The sequence below is a fragment of the Anarrhichthys ocellatus genome, unplaced genomic scaffold, assembly GCF_004355925.1.
Source record: "Anarrhichthys ocellatus isolate YVR2014 unplaced genomic scaffold, GSC_Weel_1.0 scaffold87, whole genome shotgun sequence".
Lineage (NCBI taxonomy): Eukaryota > Metazoa > Chordata > Actinopteri > Perciformes > Anarhichadidae > Anarrhichthys > Anarrhichthys ocellatus.
Window position 1 is genome coordinate 841,411 of NW_022280117.1, and position 19,165 is coordinate 860,575.

Below are 19,165 nucleotides of genomic sequence, written 5' to 3' on the forward strand. Positions count from 1 at the left end.
CCACGAAGAAGAAACACTTCACATCGTCACTTCCTATCAAAATCTCGCGGGGTCACGTGACGTCGTATTAGATCGCTGTGACTCTTGCTTATGTTTTTACCGTTTGTCGCCAAACGTGTTTAGAAATGCTAACTTTCTCGGTTTTATCGGTTCATCGTGTCGGAGGGACGTCGCGCGGCCGCTCGGAGACCAACCGTTTTTTTTTTCACCGACGACCGGGCGAGAAGTTTGACTGCGAAAAATAAACGGGGCCTGCACGCGTCACGTGACCGGCACGCGGCTTTGAGCGTTTGATAAATAAAGATGGCGGCGTGAGCTCAGCGGAGCGAAGAGGACAACAAACTGAACGGAACCAGAGCGGCGAGAGCGGCCGTTTGAAACTGTCAAGTAAGTTGATTACAGCGCGTGGGGATCCGTTTTATTTAACACTGACGTCACAGTTATCGAAACACTAACTTGTCTCTGCGCAGTGATACTTAAAGTAAGTATTATATGTCGTTTTGAGGCTGTGACAGTGGTAGCTAACTACGTTTACTCCTCGATGCTAATGTTAGCTTAGCAACGGCAATGACACAGAGCGCCGTCAACAACATAACATTGTTGGCTAAACCCGACACGCTGGACTTAAGGTTATTAAAGGTGGTGTTATGTAAACATAATGTTAGCTAAATCCGACACGCTGGACTTAAGGTTATTAAAGGTGGTATGTAAACTTAATGTTAGTGCTGTTAAACGGCGTTTTATGAGCAACATTACAAGCTAGCTAAACAAGCTAGCTGTGGATTGCACCTTATCATCAACCTGTTTATTTATACAGCATCTTTGAAACAGACTTTACAAAGTGCTTTGACAGACAAAAGCAAGACAATAATAACAATAACAGAAAGCTCAGTGAGACAGTTGATACGATAAAAATAAACTAAGAAATAAATAAAATTTTATATATATATATATATATATATATATATATATATATATATATATGAGAATGAATACAATTTTATATATACATTTTATTTATTATATATATTTAGTAAAATAATATGATCGTGACACCATCAACTGTTAACTTTTAAGACGCATATTTAAGTTTACTGAATTTTCCACATGGCATATAAAATACAAAAATATACACTTCATATTGATTATAATAGGCACACAAAAGTAGTATTAGTAGCTAGTTATTTATTTCGGTCCTTATAAACAAAAATAACACACCTAATATTAATAAATAATAATATGGAATTAAATTAAAGAGAAAATAAAAAACATGTAGGTTTAAGATTATTATACTAACAGTTTTTACATAGTCTAATAGGCAACACTTTAATTAGGTTTAACTTTAGGCTAAAGAAAACAAAAATAAAGTTCCAAACGTTTCATTTAAGTAATATTCATCCCTCAGTGTTTTGTCTTAACCACCTTATCTTAAAGTAGTAGACTACCCATTCTTAATTAATATTAAAGACTCGCACCAACATGAAACTCATAAAGATTTTTTATTTAAAATTGCACCTTTCTGGTAACTAACCAGTTTTATTTAAGACACTTGTCAATAACCTGCTAACATTTCTGACATTGTGTTACATTTGTTTTTGGGCACTTTACTGACCATTTTAATTGTTAATATATTTTTGCACTTTTTTATTTGCACTCTTTGCTGCTGAACAAAACCGAACAGCTAAATTAAACAGCAACTTTAAAAATAGTAAAATATCGGGTAAGAAATGCGTGATCTTCGTCTGTGATCGCAGCGGATTTAACGTTTAAAGCTAACGTGTGACCATGTCAGCAGGTTTCCTTTGGTGACCGTTGATGACCGTTAACGCTCAACGGTTGTGCGATGTCTTCCTTTTAAATGTGTAGTTAGTTGTACGGCGTTTGGTGTGAGTTAAATTAGTGCCTTTCTGAGTTCAGTACGTTAGCTCTCGGTTAGCACGGGTTAAAGCCGTGTCACCCTGATTCAAACCAGGCCAGTTTAGCTTTGTATGAGTCGCGAGGGACCAGGAAGTAGTGCGCACCACAGAGGCGCAATGCAAACACGTGTCTTGTTTTGGGTCACTTTGGACCAAGTATCACCTGGCGTGCAGACGTCGCTGTGATAAATAGCTATCTTTAATTCTTCTACCGTTATTATTGTTATGGAGTGGATGTAACTATATTAAATATATATATGTTAAATATATCGAGTCACTGCTACGTTTTAGGGTTTCGTTTTTGGCTTTTCTTCGGCGTGTGCTGAATGAGGATATATACACGCAGAGGTGACTATTCTAAATGGGTTTAATATGTTGCTCACATCGACTTGAAATAACTGTTACAGTTGAGCAACATATGTTTGTTGTATACTGACTGTTGAGAATGTATCACTGGTATATTTTTCATTTGGAAACTAGGCGTTGAGGTTTGTAACATCGCTGTACATGTGGGTCCTAATATTCCTCTCGTGATTTTTTTTAATCATGCATTTTTTTTGGGAGGGTTTCGGTCACATTTCTGTGTTGGTTTTCTTTTTGTAAGCATGCACAGTTGCATCTTTTATCTCATGGCTATGGCTGTACAATATGTTACTATGTATGTGCTTCATGGTTGCCACTCACGTCTGGTTCATCCATTAGGTCAAGGATAAATAAGTATTTTTGCCTTTGTTCAAAGGCACATTGTGGATATAAAGTAACTTTGTGTGGGGGAAAGTAAGCATCGTAATCTCAGTGTTAAATGTTGAACTACCAAGTGTTACATTATGTTGTGGAGAGTTAAAATAGCATTAGATGAACAGGCTTTTAAAGTGATACCTTTTTTCAGCTTACATATTGTTGAAGCCAGACATTTCTCTTCATTTTACTGTCACAATTATTGAACTAAAGCTGCAAATCTTCACATTTGAGAGGCTGCAAGTCTCTTTATTACAATGTAAACCTTTACATTGTCATTTGACAATGCCAATGTGTTTTATGCAGTCACTAACATTTTTGTCATAGTTTTATCATCATTTTTTATTAATGTATCTCTACATTTGTCCTGCAGATGGATCCTGGACAGGATTTACTTCTCGCTGCCCTGAGTGAGAGTGGCATTTGTCCAAATGATTTTGGCCTGTTTGATGTAGATTCTCAGGATGCTGCACAGCCCTCTACAATCCAGCAAGTAAGAGAGTTTTTGTTCTTTATAGAGAAGACGTGATTTATTAATGTGCTCATAACTTGGTGTTAATGGTGTGATGTTGGTCCTCTTCCAGTCTATCTCCATCAGTGCCCTGGATGTTGGCGCTGGGACAGAGTCGGTGGAAGTTATTCGCACTGAGCCTCCAGCTCCAGTCCCTATAGTTACTATCAGGGTGAGATTACAGAGCACTGGCTTCCCATAATTCATTATTGAACACATAATGCAATGTCGCAGCTGATGTTTTTGTTTTGTGGTATGTAATGAAGTCAATTGTACTCTCTGCTCAATGTCTCCAACAGCACAAACCTCAGCCATCAACCACCACGTTTGTCTTAAATCAGCTGAATCAGTTGCCGTCACTCGGAGCTAATGTGACCAAACAATCAGTTGCAAACCCTATCAAACACACCATAACAGTCACCAAAGTGGTCCATGTTGCGAATTCAGCCCTGCGAAGATGTTCGAGCCCTTCCACCACAACTATTCCTCCGTCAGCGTCCACAGTAGTGCCTTCTAACAGAGATCAGGTACGTTGGTCAGGACGTAACGGCACAGAGAAAAACATCTCTTTCTGTTGTGCTGATCATATATTTTCTTTTAGCAGATTCAGCTGAAAGACCTCCTTCGGTCCGGCAATGTGAAGAGCACCGGTCTAAAGGGCAACAGCCTGATGGAGCTCATGAGGCTGAAGCCTCCACCTAACATTGCTCCACCAGTAGCAACGGCAACAGCTACAGGTCATTTGTTTTTACATTTTAACTAACGATTACCAAACAGTTGTGATATATGGTTTTCAATCATCTATATTTGGAGAAGTTTATAAGGTATTAAAAGAGCAATAAGAACGAGTTCATATGAGGTCTGTAGAACCGAACCAATGAGCTAAAAGCTGTAGAGTTTAGTGTTCTTGATGCCATCAATAGTTCTTTATGCAGAGAGCAATTAGGACTTGCTGTCTTTGTTTAGTCAGAGCAAAACACTTTCTCTGTTTCTGTAAAAGAGGAGAAATCTACAACATATCACTGTGGAATCAGAATACAGATTCTCCTGTTTGTGTGGAAACTCCTGACTCATTTCAACACTTTAATTGATCCTGTAGATCCTCTCCTATCCACATTAATTAGGGACTTTATTTTTCAGAAATGCACTAGGACTTGATACTTGCGATCACATTAGACAAAGAAAAGCATCACATACTCACAAATAACATGCATGATCAAGGTCATGTTTAGCATTTTTGCGTGAAAATAATAGATCTCAACATCGCCAGCAGCCGATTACTTATCTGTCGATCCATATTGTAATACTTTGAAATTAAAACGTGTCTCTGTTGGTGTTTCAGGTGAAATGAACAATGGGATCAAGAAGGAAGTGTTTGGTAAAGATACCAGGATCTGGATTAATGACGACATCAAAATGCAAACCTTCCCGCATCCTCTGGTAGGTCCTATAATATTGATTTTCATAAAGCTCTTGAATGCTGCAGAGTGTGTTGGCACGTTAAAGTAGCTTTTGGCAAGTTTGGTATTAACGGTTACGTCAATCTATGATGACAGAAAATCCCCGGGATGAAAGAGGAGGATGAGCCCGAGGAGGAGGAGGAAGACGAACTGGGCCATGCAGAGACTTATGCAGAGTACATGCCAATGAAATGTAAGTACGACTGTTGTGTTTGTTTACAATATCAGCATTAAATTTCCTTAATCTCATCCAGCCACACCTCTATTTGGCAACAACCACGGTCTGTAAGACGTCCAGTCATGATTCGGGTTGAGTGACTGTAACACGAGAGCACTGTATCGCCTTCAACGGCTCTCGGTCAAATCAAACAGAATCCATCCTGCTGTTGTTAATCTCCCGATCCACTGACGAGTCCGTTTACCAATGCAGTGAAGATCGGCCTACGGCACCCCGACCCCGTGGTGGAGACCAGCTCCCTGTCCAGTGTCAACCCTCCAGAGGTGTGGTACAGACTGTCCATCTCAGAGGAAGTCATTGATCGGGGCTGCCTGTCGGCTCTGCAGCTGGAGGCCATAACGTATGCGGCTCAGGTCAGCAGAGTGGATTTTATGAAAGATAGATATTAGTTGACGACTTGTTTTCACAATGAAAAATGCGGATTTTCAACATAATATGGGGTTATAGAAGTTATTATGAACAGCTGGTAAAATATACAAAGGGAAAATATACATTGATCGCTGTGGGGATGAAGGAATTCTGTATTTAACAAATGCATTTATAGCATCAATTAAGATTAAGGCTTCGAGACTGTTTGAATTTTACTCTTTAAAAAAATCAGGTGCCAAAATTGAAACTGCAGGTAAATACTTGACGTTTCTCTTTTCGTGTGACTCAACTTGTTTTGCCATTTTGATTTGGTTTGTTTTCCTTTTGCACCACAGCAACATGAGACATTCCTCCCCAGCGGTGATCGAGCTGCTTATTTAATCGGGGACGGAGCTGGTGTGGGGAAAGGCCGGACCATTGCAGGGATCATCTTCGAGAATTACCTTTTAGGCAGGAAGAGATCTCTCTGGTAAATACCCCAAATCTGGTAGAATCATATTTAACACGGGGGATTACAAAGTGCGGCCTTTAAATAAATGTTGTTCTCTTCTGTTCAGGTTTAGTGTCTCAAACGACTTGAAGTACGACGCTGAAAGAGATTTAAGGGACATCACGGCCAAAAACATATCTGTTCACTCACTGAACAAGGTCAGAGACGTTAAGATGTATGGATGACAAAACGCTGCCTTCATAATGTCAAGTGTGACTCAATTTAACATTTATATTTCAGTTCAAATATGGAAAGATCTCTTCAAAACACAATGGTAGTGTGAAGAAAGGTGTGATATTCGCCACCTACTCTTCGTTGATAGGAGAGAGCCAATCAGGAGGGAAGTACAAGACCCGATTCCAGCAGCTTCTCCACTGGTGTGGGGAGGACTTTGACGGAGTTGTATCCTTTCAAGCCATCAGTTGGTAGAATAGATGTCAGGAAATGGTGATTACTCTTTTGTTGTTTTCATGTGATCTTACCTGCATCAAAGCGATGTAAACATGATCCTTGTAGACCATCCTTCCCTTAACACGACGACTTTTAGATCGTGTATGACGAGTGTCACAAAGCCAAAAACGTGTGTCCAATCGGATCGTCCAAACCTACAAAAACTGGACTTGCCGTGCTGGAACTGCAGAACAAACTCCCCAAGGCTCGGGTTGTGTATGCAAGTGCTACAGGTTAGTAGACGAATTTAAAGTTGAATTAGCTCGTTGACGGTGTAAACTCGGTTGGAGTTGGTTAATCTGTGGAAACGCTGTGAATTCTGAAAAATGTACTTTTTCTATCAAGGTGCCTCTGAACCCCGAAATATGGCCTACATGAATCGTCTGGGCATCTGGGGCCATAAAACCCCCTTCAGAGAGTTTGGCAACTTTATCCAAGCTGTTGAGCGCAGGTAAGTTTCTCTTTCTGCAGGTGACAAAACAAAAGTCTTGATGCCCGACAGGTGATGTGAGGAAAATGTCCTAATGTGCTCATGTACATTTCTCCCCTCCCTGTCATTTTCAGAGGTGTTGGTGCCATGGAGATAGTAGCCATGGACATGAAACTGAGGGGGATGTACATTGCCCGGCAGTTGAGTTTTACAGGTGTGACTTTTAAGATTGAGGAGGTTCCCCTGACTCCGCAATACATCAAAATGTACAACAAATCTGTGAGGCTGGTAAGCACATAAACGTGTAAAGAAATATATTTTAAGCACATTTCTGTGATTCGTTTTTATTTGGCCGTGCAGTTATTAAGTAGATTTCTTTATGCTTCCACCAGTGGGTGAGTGCACGGGAGAAGTTCCAGCAGGCGGCGAACCTGATGGACGCAGAGCAGCGCATGAAGAAGTCCATGTGGGGCCAGTTCTGGTCCGCTCACCAGCGGTTCTTCAAGTACCTCTGCATCGCCTCCAAAGTCCGCCGAGTGGTGCAGCTGGCCAGAGAGGAGGTCCAAAATGGAAAGGTGAGAGGACTCTTGTAATACGACAGTATGTAAGGTTAAGATTTCAATTTCTAAAGGGTTAAAAGTCTGCCACTTGGCATTAGAGGCTGATCACACCGATGCAATAACATTGGTTTCCTGGCGTGCGCTCTTCTCTTCGCTTTGCCAAGAGGCGCTTTTGTAAGCGTAACGCGCCTGTTTCGGTGTGATCAGCCTGTTACTTGAGAGATTCATGGTGTCAAACCCCCCCCCCCCCCCCAAAAAATGACTCTTAACCTGTATCTACAAAGGACAAATGTGTTACTCCAGGTTACAAACACAGGCAGAGATGACGGGAGTAAAATGTGGTGTACTTTTTAGGAAAAATACAAATTTGTCAGAATTGTGGAAACCCAGTGTTGGTGAGGAATAACAAGAAAAGCGATGATGATGATGAAGTCATCAATGCCAGGAAAACTTGGTACGCATCGACTAAAAACACTACAGAGGCTACAAGTTAGCCAGAGATCCTCTGGTCACCACTGCAGAACAAGATGTTGATGCTTTGCCAGAGAGAAGCTACTCGATGTTTTCCTGAAAAATGTTGTGCTTCCTGCTCTGATGTTCTCCACACTTCCTCTGCAGTGTGTGGTCATCGGTCTTCAGTCCACTGGAGAAGCAAGAACGCTGGAGGCCTTGGAGGAAGGAGGAGGAGAGCTCAACGACTTTGTGTCAACTGCAAAGTACGGACTGACTAAAGCAGATTTATTTTTTTTTTCTAACCGTATAATGCACATATGTACGTCACTAAAATGTTTTTTGTTGTTGTCGTAGAGGTGTGCTGCAGTCCCTGATTGAGAAGCACTTTCCAGCTCCTGACAGACAGAAGCTTTACAGCCTGCTCGGCATCGACCTCTCGGCTAAGAAGACCCCGTCTCCCACTGAAACAGCAGCACAGCCGGAACAGAAGGGCAAGAAAAGGAAAGGTAATGAAGATTTTATAACCAGTGGCTTTGTCTTAAAAATAACATCCGTCTCGACTCTCGTCAACAAGTTTATGAGCTGCTCAGAAATGTTTAATGTTGGTTTATTTATTTTCAGGTTCAGAGTTAAAAAAGCAGAAGAAGAAGCCTCGCAAGCACGGCGGTTTGTCGGGTACCAGCTCGGAGGAGAGCCAGTTGGAGGACTCGGACCGAGAGTCCGGTAAAGACAGCGACGACAGCGTCAAGTCTCTCAGCTCGGGGGACGAAGACGACGACTTCAACCCGTTCAGAGACGAGTCGGACGACGACGAGGAAGACGGTGAGACTTCTACAGGGAGGTCGAGGGAGTTGAATTAAAACATTTTTATTTGTCCTGCTCAAAGCGAACCCTTTGTGCCTTCCTTGTGTTTTAGATCCATGGCTCTTTAGAAAGGAACCAAAGAAAAGGAAAGAGAAGAAGAAGAAAAAGAGAAGTAGTATTGATCCAGACTCCATTCAAAGTGCCTTGTTAGCCTCCGGGCTGGGCTCCACCAGGCCTGCTTTCACTGCCACCGTTATCCCCCCCAGCACCCCCGCTATAGGTAAGCACAAAACCCACACAGCGATACAGGATTACAGCTCTCTGATTCAGCCTTTTGAGGGATAACGAACGCCTCGCTTTTACTTGTTCCTAAGTCAAGGCAGAGAGTCGGGATAGCTGCCTCACGAGTCAGGACGCAGTGGAACATGCTCAGAAGATGAAGAAAGATCTCCTGGAACAGCTCGAGGATCTAGCTGGGGATCTACCTCCCAACACCCTGGACGAGCTGATCGACGAGCTGGGAGGACCCGAAAACGTAGCTGAGGTAGAAAAATTAAGTGTTTTATTTTTTTTTAAATGCTGGATCAGTATTTGTTCTGTAAATTAACTGCCTTCGACTGTGCTTCAGATGACCGGTCGTAAAGGTCGTGTGGTCAGCAACGACGACGGCAGCATCACGTACGAGTCTCGCTCTGAGCTGGATGTCCCGGTGGAAATCCTCAACCTCACAGAGAAGCAGAGGTTCATGGATGGAGAGAAGGTAAAGGCGAATAGAAACATGTAACTGAGAAGTTATTAGAGGTTTGATTCTCTCATAACTTGATCAGGACTGAAGGTTCTTCCACACCTGTAGTTACCAAGAAAAAGATAACATCCCTTGTTAGTTTTGGCCCATTTTACATTCCCCAGGGTTCATTTTGTGAATGAAAATACGACTCAATATGTTCCTCAACTAACTTGACTAAGACGAGACATCAGCTCCAGCACACAATGAGCACAATCAGGAGGACTGTGGACTGTTATCTTAGTAAAACTAAGATAACAACAACACAAATGAGTTTTCATCAGCTCAAACTGTACTAAAGTAGTTTTCTTTGACTAAGATGAGACTAAGACGTGTGGACATGAATCAAAGGTAGGACACAAGCTTCGTCTTCTGTTTAAGAATATACTTGAAAAATGAGAACTGTGTTTTGCTTTTGTATCGATCGTGCAGCAAATTCAATACTGAACGATGTTTAGTGTAACTCTGACATCTACCATCAAATATAATGCTGTGGCTTTCACACAACGAACAAATAACTCCAGGCTGTTTGTTTTGCAGCAGCTCTTCAGGAGTTCTCAGTCCGGTGGTTTAGTCCACCACAGAGTTTGATTGACAGCTTTCACACCCGCCCAGATGAGGCCAACTAAACACACCAGAGTTAGTTTACAGTTTGGGACCAGCCGAACGAGTGAATAACTGCTTCTGGTTGATCTAAACTTTGGACTGACAGACTTAATTATATATATATATATATAATAATAGCTGCTCATTCCACATTTCTATGTGAAGATTAACATTAACTGTCTTTCTCTTCTTTTCAACCAGAACATAGCGATCATCTCTGAAGCTGCCAGCTCAGGTATTTCCCTGCAGGCCGATCGTCGGGTGAAGAACCAGCGGCGGAGAGTCCACATGACGCTGGAGCTCCCTTGGAGCGCCGACAGAGCGATACAGCAGTTCGGTCAGTAGAGAGATTCACCAGACCAGAGGCCTCAAAGTCTTTCACTTAATAAATAACTAAATAATAAACGTGGTTCAAACGTTGTGCTGTGTTTGTTTGTTCTCAGGGAGAACTCACAGGTCGAACCAGGTCACAGCTCCTGAATACGTCTTCCTCATATCGGAGCTCGCAGGAGAGCAGAGGTTTGCCTCCATCGTTGCCAAAAGACTAGAAAGCCTGGTAAGTCTTAATCGAATGTATAGTCAGGAACATAGATACTTAAAGGACATTAAACATCAACTATATTTCTTTAATCTGTCTCCTAACAGGGAGCGCTCACACACGGAGACAGAAGAGCAACAGAAACTCGAGACCTCAGCAGGTTTAATTTTGACAACAAAGTAAGCACGACCAGCTTTTGTCTCAGTGACGTTCTCATCACTTTATCTGTTCAGTGTCTCACTCTGTTTGTCTCTGCTGCAGTACGGCAGGAATGCTCTGGAAATTGTGATGAAGTCGATCGTGAAGCTCGACTGTCCGCTGGTGTCTCCTCCCGCTCACTTTAAAGGAGACTTCTTCAAAGGTACTTTGACTTGTATGTTGTTTACCTTTCAGTGAGTATTCCAACAATCTAGTGTTTGTTGTACAACTTGTTCTCCCTGTGGACGTCTGTCAATACCTCATTGATTTCTGTATTCGATGGTTCTCATCTGACTTTTTCCTTCTGTAGAGATTCAAAGTGGATTAATCGGTGTTGGCCTCATAAACGTGGAGGACAGATCGGGCACAATGTCACTGGACAAAGGTGATTATTAAATATTGTTTTGCCCTAATGGCAGCTGTTCTCACTGTTAAATGAGTCCTGCGTTTGCATACAGTTCAGTGTGAGTTTCCACATGAACGTAATCCACATACTCTGTTGCTGCTGCAGACTACAACAACATGGGGAAGTTCCTGAACCGTATTTTGGGCATGGAGGTGCAGCAGCAGAATGCCTTGTTCCAGTACTTCTCCGACACGTTGGCAGCCGTCATTCAGGAGGCCAAGAAAAGCGGCAGATATGACATGGGCATTCTGGGTAAGACCGCCGTCACTTCCATCACGCAGAAGCAGAACTGGGGCAGAAGGCATTTTATCATGTTTAATTATTCAAAGTGCTTTCCGCTTTGAGAGAATGGGTGGAGGCATAATCATCCGTTTGCCCTGAAGGTTGGGTTTCAGCGCATTATTGGATCTGAAATGTATTCAAATCTCCTCCTGTCCTCTTTAGATCTGGGCTCCGGTGACGAGAAGGTGAAGAAGGTAGACTGCAGGAAATTTCTAACGCCGGGCTACACCACAGCAGGACACGTGGAACTCCACACCGTATGTTCATATATATTTACATGGCGTTTTGAGCTCCCTCCCCTCTGGGGGATGAGGTGAGATCACAGTAACGTCACCTGACTTTGTCTCTCACAGGTGAGCGTGGAGAGAGGGATGTCGTGGGAGGAAGCCACGCATGCTTGGGCCGATCAGAACGGAGCAGATGATGGTTTCTATGTTCAGGTATGAGAGGGTTCATGGTGTCTCTCTCTCTTAGAAATCAGCTCTGCAACAGTTCCACCTGTTAAAATTACCTTTTAGTTAGTGACCAAAAATCTTGCGGTTTCACGATATATCTGCATATTTGTATAAAGGTTTATGGGGACTTATTCTATAGTCAGAAGAACATAGAATATAAAATATACATTTTAATGTCATGTATATACTGAAGGTTTTAATTACTATATGGTTTTCTTGACCCCGCAGCGTAATACATAATAAGATATCAGATTTGTAAAACGTGGTGTAGCAGAGTTTCCTGACTTTTAGTCTAGTATGGGTCCATAAATGCTGGATCCTTCATTTCCCATAATGCAACTCTGATGTTTTCTGTCATGAGACCCTTAACTGACAGTTCCCATTTTTGTGAAAGTTGACGTCTAGATGCAGGGACGTTGTGGCCAAGCCCCTCCAGAGCCACAGAAGACGTGATTCAACTGTTTTCAAAGCCCGAGTAGTGACGTAATGTAAAGCACGACGTGTACTTTGTTTTCAGATGAGGAACAACAAGAAGACGGCCATACTGGTCAAAGAGGTGAACACTAAGAAGAGACTCTTCCTGGTTTACAGGCCGAACACCGGCAGACAGGTCAAACTGGAGATGTACGCGGACATCAAGAAGAAGTTCAAAAAGGTCACAAAACAGTTTATTTTTATTACTTTGAGAAGAACTCTTCATGCTCTACGAGGTGAAACATGTTTTTATTTTTGCTTTTAGGTTTTGTCCGATGATGCCAAGCAGCACTGGATTGATCAGTACATGTCGTCAGCAAAGATCTGCTCTCATGCTTATTGGTATGTGCACTTAAGATCTCTGTGAACACACACACAGTTGTTTAGTTTGACTCGGGTACACCGTCCTGCTCAAAATAGTCCCAAACAAATGCACCATTTTCTCCTGTTGGATTGAGATTGAAAGTCACAAACAGGGTTGGGAAGTAAAAGTACTGAAAGACTTTGCTAGTTTTGGTCTTTTTTCGTGGGATTTGTTGACGATAATAATAATTTCATTTATAGAGCATGTTTAAATTCGGGGTTTGCAAAGTGCTTTGACAGACAGATGATACTAAAATAAAGCTGTAAAAAGACAACATCACGTAAAAGCCAGACTGTAAAAATGAGTTTTAAGAAGTGATTTAAAAGGGACGCATTTATAGAAAATAGACTTCTTCTCTGAAGCCAAACCGCGTGCTTCACCGTTAACTTTCTCCCCCGCGTGCTTCACCGTTAACTTTCTCCCCCGCGTGCTTCACCGTTAACTTTCTCCCCCGCGTGCTTCACCGTTAACTTTCTCCCCGCGTGCTTCACCGTTAACTTTCTCCTTGTGTGCTTCTTGAAGGCGAGGGAACTGTAAGAAGGCGTCTGTGGGTCTGCAGTGTGAAGTGGGTCTGCGCTGTCGGACGTACTACGTTCTGTGCGGCTCGGTGCTCAGCGTGTGGAACGAGCTGGAGGAAGTTCTCACTCCGGTCAGCGGAACCAACGTGAAGGTGCAGATAGTCCGACTCAGAACAGAAGATGGACAGAGGATAGTTGGTGAGTTGAAGGACTGCTTTAAAGGAATAGCTCTGACAATTTGGGAGACTTGTGTTGCAGAGAGCGTTGGAGGAGAAGATCGATCTTCTCAATTATCTGCATCAGATCTAAGCTTACAGATGTGTTGGAGTTAAGGAAACTACATCCTGTAATAGATGAGGTCCTCCACCTGAAGATGAGATGGATGCCTTAGTTTAGTTCCTCTCTGTTTGTACTTTCAGATATCTGCTTTATTTTACAAGAGATGGACGATACGATAGTTTGTATTTGTTTTGGTTCCAGTGCAAAGAAAAAAGAGCAACAGACACCATAAATCATTACAACACAACATAAACGCATCTCGATGGTTTTAATTTGTTAAAGACCCAAAGTGAAGAAATGAGTTTATGTGCCGGACTATCCTTTGACTTGTCTACTGTCATTGTGATCTTTCCAGCTTCATATTTACCGTACAGACTTCAGTGATGTCGATCCTCTCATCTAACTCTCTCGAGAATATCCCAAAATATCCGACCCATTCCTGTTTGTTTAATGTGTTTGTTTAACCCTTCCTTTTGTTTGTTTGTTTCAGGACTGATCATTCCAGCGAACTGCGTGTCTCCGTTGAGTAACAAGCTGTCGACGTCGGACCAGAGCCAGCAGCTCGCCGTGCAGGAGCTTCAAAAGCAGCAGCAGCTCCACCCCCAAAGTCTCTGTCATGCACCCAACACATAGCCCGGGGTGGACCGTGTGAAAGCCCGTCTCGAGTTCACGTCCCGGTCTAAAGGGATCTGGACTCACGAGTCTCTGAATCACCCCCCTCTCCATCGTCTCTGAGGGTCCGAGGTGTCACACCGAGCTGTGAGCCGATTCTCGGACGTGAAGCTTGTACAGAGAGAAAAGATTTCAGGGTTTTTCTTCTTCCTTTCTTTTTCTTTTTAAATCTCCAGAGACTCTTGTTTTCACCTGGACAGGTTTTGACGGGTGATGTTTTGTCCTCTGACATTCAGAGTGAAAAGATTTGTGACCTCTTGATGGAGACGCAGTAGAGACCTCGAGGGCATGTTGAGGTGTCCCGTGCTTTAAGCTCTTCAGTCCCGGACCACCTGGTATGAGGCAAAGACTTTTTCCTGGTTCAGACCAAAGGTGGATGAGACGAAGACCACGCAGTCTTTTTAAAGTCTGATTCCAAAATATACAAAATGGGCATTTGATGCTAAACTACAAACGCATATTAATATATATCAGCTCATAGCTGCTCAGACGTGATGCAGAGAGAATTAGTTTGAAGCAGAAACTTAATGCAAAGAGCGTTCTGGTTATCAGTATCTAAAACGTCATTGTCAGAGTCCTCTTGCATCCTTAATCTCAAATTGATCGATTGGTTTGTTTTTATTTCACACTTCATCCCTTTGTTCCTCTCAGTCCGTATCGTAACAATCATTGAAGTCCGTCTTAAATCAGCAGTCAGGGTCCCGAAACAACATTTAAAGCAGACTTGTCTTTATGTAATCTTTCCTCCTCTTTATACCGGACATTAACGGGACAGTTCAGCCCAAAATATAAATACATATTTGTCCTCTTACCTGTAGTTTTATTTACCGATCTAGATTGTTCGGGTGTCTTTTATCTCTGATGGGACTCGTCGTGTTTAAAGCACCATTAAACGTGTGCTGCTCCCTTCATCCCCACTTTATTAAAACACTACTTCAGTGGTTTGTGTTGCAGGTGGAAACCACCTTTGGTCTAGAAGGAGACGTGTGATATTCAGTACAGCAGCCACGGAATCATGAGAAATGTGAAATCTTTTATTTTGAAACTTGATGTTTGTTAAATGTACTTCTGCTCAGGGGTTTAAACTCGTACAAAGACCCTCTTTGGAATAATAAAACTAACAGAATGTTTCACAAAGTATCTGAAAACGCATGAACGGAGCTCCACCTGCTCAGTAACTCTGAGGCGAGCTGCTGTTTACGGCTCCTTTCTTCGCAGTAAAACGTCTCAAAGCGCGTCTCTCTGCTGTCTTGAACCCAGTTGTGATTAAAACAAACATGGACGCCTGCTTCTGTCCAGTAGTTTGCCGCCTCCGCTGCCTCCTCGGTCCTGTATTGCGTTATGTTAGATCTGCACAGGGAGGGACGGACCAAAGTCTGGATGTCCTGATAGCTGCTTCATTCTATAAAGATGGGACGTGTCGTTGCTGACCTGTGGATTAGTTCATGTTAATAACCGTTCTCTCTTCTGTTCCACATCGATTCATTTAAACAACAAGTGAGATAGGAAGAAGTCTTTGTGTCATACCGATGTGCATTTTGTACACTTTGTAAACATGAAAACAAACCTGCTGTGTGACAGACTTTCCCTGATCGACTCTTTAACTGAGAAGTCTTTTAACTTGAATGTCCGCCGTATAGAAACGTTTTATTTTGTCTTTTTGAGATGTCAAACACGTCGTCGGCTCCTCCTGAAGCTGAAACACTTGAAGGACTTTTTTGTTTTTTTTTCTCCTTCCATCTTTGCACGAGTTGCACTACTGACCGAGTTGTACAAATATTCACCTGTACATGAATGAGTGTGATGCTCAATAAAGCTTGGTATACTTCTACCTCGTAGTACTGTTAATTGTACTACAGAGACACGTGGTCCCACTGGCTGATAACGAAGCTTAGCATCATTTTAATTATGATATTTAATGACTGGGGACAAATAATCACTGCGACTTATCTGCATCTATGAGGTCTTTTAATTTGACTTTATTCCTCCTAAATCACCACTTCTGATTCATTGCCAAAGATCATAGAACTAGTCACTATATTTACAAAACCAAAGGTTTAGGAAATGCAAGTCACTTTGACATCTAACATTTTGAATTTATAGTGTTCTCCAGCAGTATTCACATCTTCTATGTATGATAAAGTAGCAAAAACACACTTAAGAAATACTCGATTACAAGTAGAAGTTCTGCTTTGTAAAGTTTTATTCAAGTAAATGTGTACATTTTATCAGCAAAGGACATGGCCTTTGTTATACTGTTGTATATTATATTTAGTGAATGATAAATAATATGACTACAAAAACTATGTAGGCAACAACATTTTGAAGGTGAAGTTACAAGTTTAATAGTATAACTATTTATTAGTAAATTATATTTACATAATTACTTGTTCAGTATTTTTTTAAGTGTGTTCTCGCTAATCTCTTCGACATGTTTGATTATATGGAAAAGTATGTTTTATCTTTGAAATGATGCTTCAGAATAAAAGCATTTAAAAACTACAAAGTATAGAAAGAAACGAATATACTATTGTTTTTAAAGTAAAATCTTACAATTCATATAGGTAATATACTAATATATATCCCTTTACGAACATCTTCAATCTGAGTACTTCTGTGTATTGTTTGTATGTTGCATTGATAATATTACTTCAGTAAATGGTGTAAGTACTTCTTCCACTACTAACATGTTTTGCCAATACCTTAATTAATCTAATTACTTAGTATTTTCCCATCAACATTCTTTGAAAACAAGCAGCACATTGTCCACAAACAAGTCCTAAAGTCAGAGCCTGTTAACCCATTAACATCCACTCTTTATCAGGGGCCATCCCACTGCCTCACTGGGGGGTCAGAGGTCATGACACCGGCCAGGATTGGGCCAAACCAAGTCCATGTGGTCAAAGAGAGCCTGATGGGACACGGAGGTTTAACTGTCTACTTATTTGAATGTAAGAAGAGCAGAAACACAGCCACGTGCCTCCAAAATAAGAGTGGATCCTTTATTAATGTATTATTAATAAACCTCTACAGTTTTATATATATATATATATATTTATATATACAGACGGAACAATGGACGCGCCCCCACAGACAAAGACAGGTATCTACAAACCGGCTCTTATTTTCTCTTCCGAGAGCTTTCGCTCTCGGAAGAGAAAATTCATATTTCATATTTAACTAAAACAAAAACATTTCTGATTTAATGTTAAATCAAATATACACACACAAAGTTCATTATCGAACTTTTTAAAACATTACTTTTTTTATTGTGGTGTAAAAAAAAAGAAAAAGTGAAAGACTTTAAAATGTGAAGAAATAAGTCTAAACACACTTCACGTGTTTACTTTTTAACGTCTTTTAAAACAATGACTTTTTTTTTTTTTTTTTTTTAAGTAGACTTCCCGGTGAAAGCGGAGAAAAACGTGTCAAACGCGTTAAACCGGGTGAAAACCGCGTGTGAATTCCGTGGTTTTCAACCGTCTAAATCACGTTTTAACCGTTTTTTTGTGTGTTCTTGATAGCCCCGCAATAGTAGCAGTGTTAGAAAGCACAGTGGGTGTCAATATAAAGTGACGGCCATATTTGCCGGTGCCGCTGTTGTAAACAAAAAGTGAGAGACAGACGCTTCACTGAATTTTGGGTCATTTTTATTTCTTTAATTTACAATGTCTCTGGGAATGTCTTATAAACCCAATGTCCATCAGCACATTCCGGGAACTTCTGGGAACCAGGGTAAGGAGAAAAAATGGCGGAAAATCAAAGTATCCGTCCGTTAAATCGAGTGTTAAATTCGGGGTCTCGGAGAATACCTGGAGAAAGACCGTGTCTGTAGTTTTTTTTGTCCAGTTATATATATAGGGTCAGATCCTGGGAGCTAGGCTAATTCATATCCGCCATTATTACTAATGTCGAAAAGAGCGCCGTCCGCGGTAACCGTCGGCGGACGACGACGGTTGGAACGACGGTTGGTTCCTAACACGCGATCAACGGTCGTTCGCGGTCCCGGGTCCCGACGGTTGGTCGCCGTTACACGGTGACAAAAATGTATCACTTTGTGTCTTCTTGAGCCAGCCCTTGTTCCGTTTCCTCCTCCATGATGCTCCTTCGGTCGGAGCTGCTGATTGATCTGCCTCTGAATTTTTTTTATTTTTATGGCTCTTCGAGGACATCTCGCGTCGGAGGTTGAATATTACAGCCGAACAAAGCAGCAGGGGAGCGGCGAGGTGGAGGACAAAAAGATGCCTCGAGTCAGTGGTGGAAATAAGTATCAACGTCTATTGAAAACAAAAAAAGTAGAAATAACAGTATTTAAAAATACTGTTACAAGTAAAAAACAAGTATATTTTATATTTGTACTTATACTTTTGCATTTTTAAAACCATGACTTTTACTTGTAATACGGTATTTTTACAATGTAGTATTGCTACTTTTACTTCACAATCTGAATATTTTATTGTTCATTATTAGTTTTTATAGGCTTCATCTGCAAAGTAGCTACAGGTACAAAAACAAGTACTTTGAAGTGGAGTAGAAGTAGAAAGCAGAATACAATTTAAGAAACTCAAGTAGAACAGAAGTAACTCAGACTTGTACTTATGTACAGTACTTGAGTAGATGTACTTAGTTACTTTCCACCACTGCCTTGAAACAGTATTTTTAATGGGAATTTATTTCATCTACAGTTAAATGGTTTGACAGCTGCAACGATTAATCGACTGGTTGATTAAAAGAAAATTAATCGTCAACTATTTTGATGTTCAATTGCTCGTTTGATTTATTTACTAAGCAAAATGCTGAATTGAAAATCTTTGGGTTTTGGACTTGGGTTTTGTCGGATTAAAACAAACAATTTAAAGATGCTACCTCGGGTTCTTGGGAAAAGTTTTTTTTTTTTTTTTTCGTATTTTCCGACTGCACTGACGTCCTGCAGGTGTCTGTGCTGTAAGTCTTCACTGGTGTCATCTTGTATTTTGTGAACAGTTGGAAGCCTCCAGTCTCCCTCAGCAGCTAACCTGGCCACGTTGCAGTCCTACAGGCCCCTCCTGAGCGACTATGGACCTCCATCTCTGGGATTCTCACAGGTAACTGACATTAAACTGATGTAATTAGTAGTATTAGTATAAGGATATTCACTGGTTTATTGTAAGGATATTCACTGGTTTATTGT

General features: G+C 41.3%; 2 protein-coding genes across 3 annotated transcripts in view; both read left to right on the forward strand.

The window, feature by feature from the left end:
- Positions 1–45: 45 nt before the first annotated feature.
- sbno1 (strawberry notch homolog 1 (Drosophila)) lies at positions 46–15,826 on the forward strand. 2 transcript variants are annotated; one of them, XM_031875216.1, is made up of 33 exons: positions 46–387; positions 3,028–3,147; positions 3,239–3,337; positions 3,465–3,692; positions 3,767–3,902; positions 4,508–4,605; positions 4,722–4,818; positions 5,056–5,216; positions 5,568–5,701; positions 5,790–5,880; positions 5,963–6,124; positions 6,270–6,405; positions 6,518–6,623; positions 6,737–6,890; positions 6,995–7,177; positions 7,781–7,878; positions 7,970–8,121; positions 8,237–8,437; positions 8,532–8,699; positions 8,794–8,963; positions 9,048–9,179; positions 10,011–10,146; positions 10,253–10,365; positions 10,455–10,526; positions 10,609–10,708; positions 10,856–10,930; positions 11,057–11,203; positions 11,396–11,490; positions 11,587–11,673; positions 12,206–12,343; positions 12,428–12,504; positions 13,049–13,242; positions 13,814–15,826. In XM_031875216.1, the coding sequence occupies exons 2-33, from the start codon at positions 3,028–3,030 to the stop codon at positions 13,954–13,956; spliced, it is 4,203 nt and encodes a 1,400-aa protein (XP_031731076.1). In that variant the 5' UTR covers positions 46–387; the 3' UTR covers positions 13,957–15,826. The 2 variants fall into 2 exon arrangements, with proteins under 2 accessions (XP_031731076.1, XP_031731077.1); XM_031875217.1 differs by having other exon boundaries at positions 3,770–3,902.
- A 1,681-nt stretch (positions 15,827–17,507) lies between these two features.
- The window catches only part of cdk2ap1 (cyclin dependent kinase 2 associated protein 1), a 2,815-nt gene continuing 1,157 nt past the window's right edge, over positions 17,508–19,165 (forward strand). The window contains exons 1-2 of the mRNA XM_031875223.1: positions 17,508–17,730; positions 18,979–19,079. Coding sequence (XP_031731083.1) covers positions 17,664–17,730; positions 18,979–19,079 — 168 coding nt within the window. The 5' untranslated portion in view covers positions 17,508–17,663. The remainder of the gene's footprint in view (positions 17,731–18,978; positions 19,080–19,165) is intronic.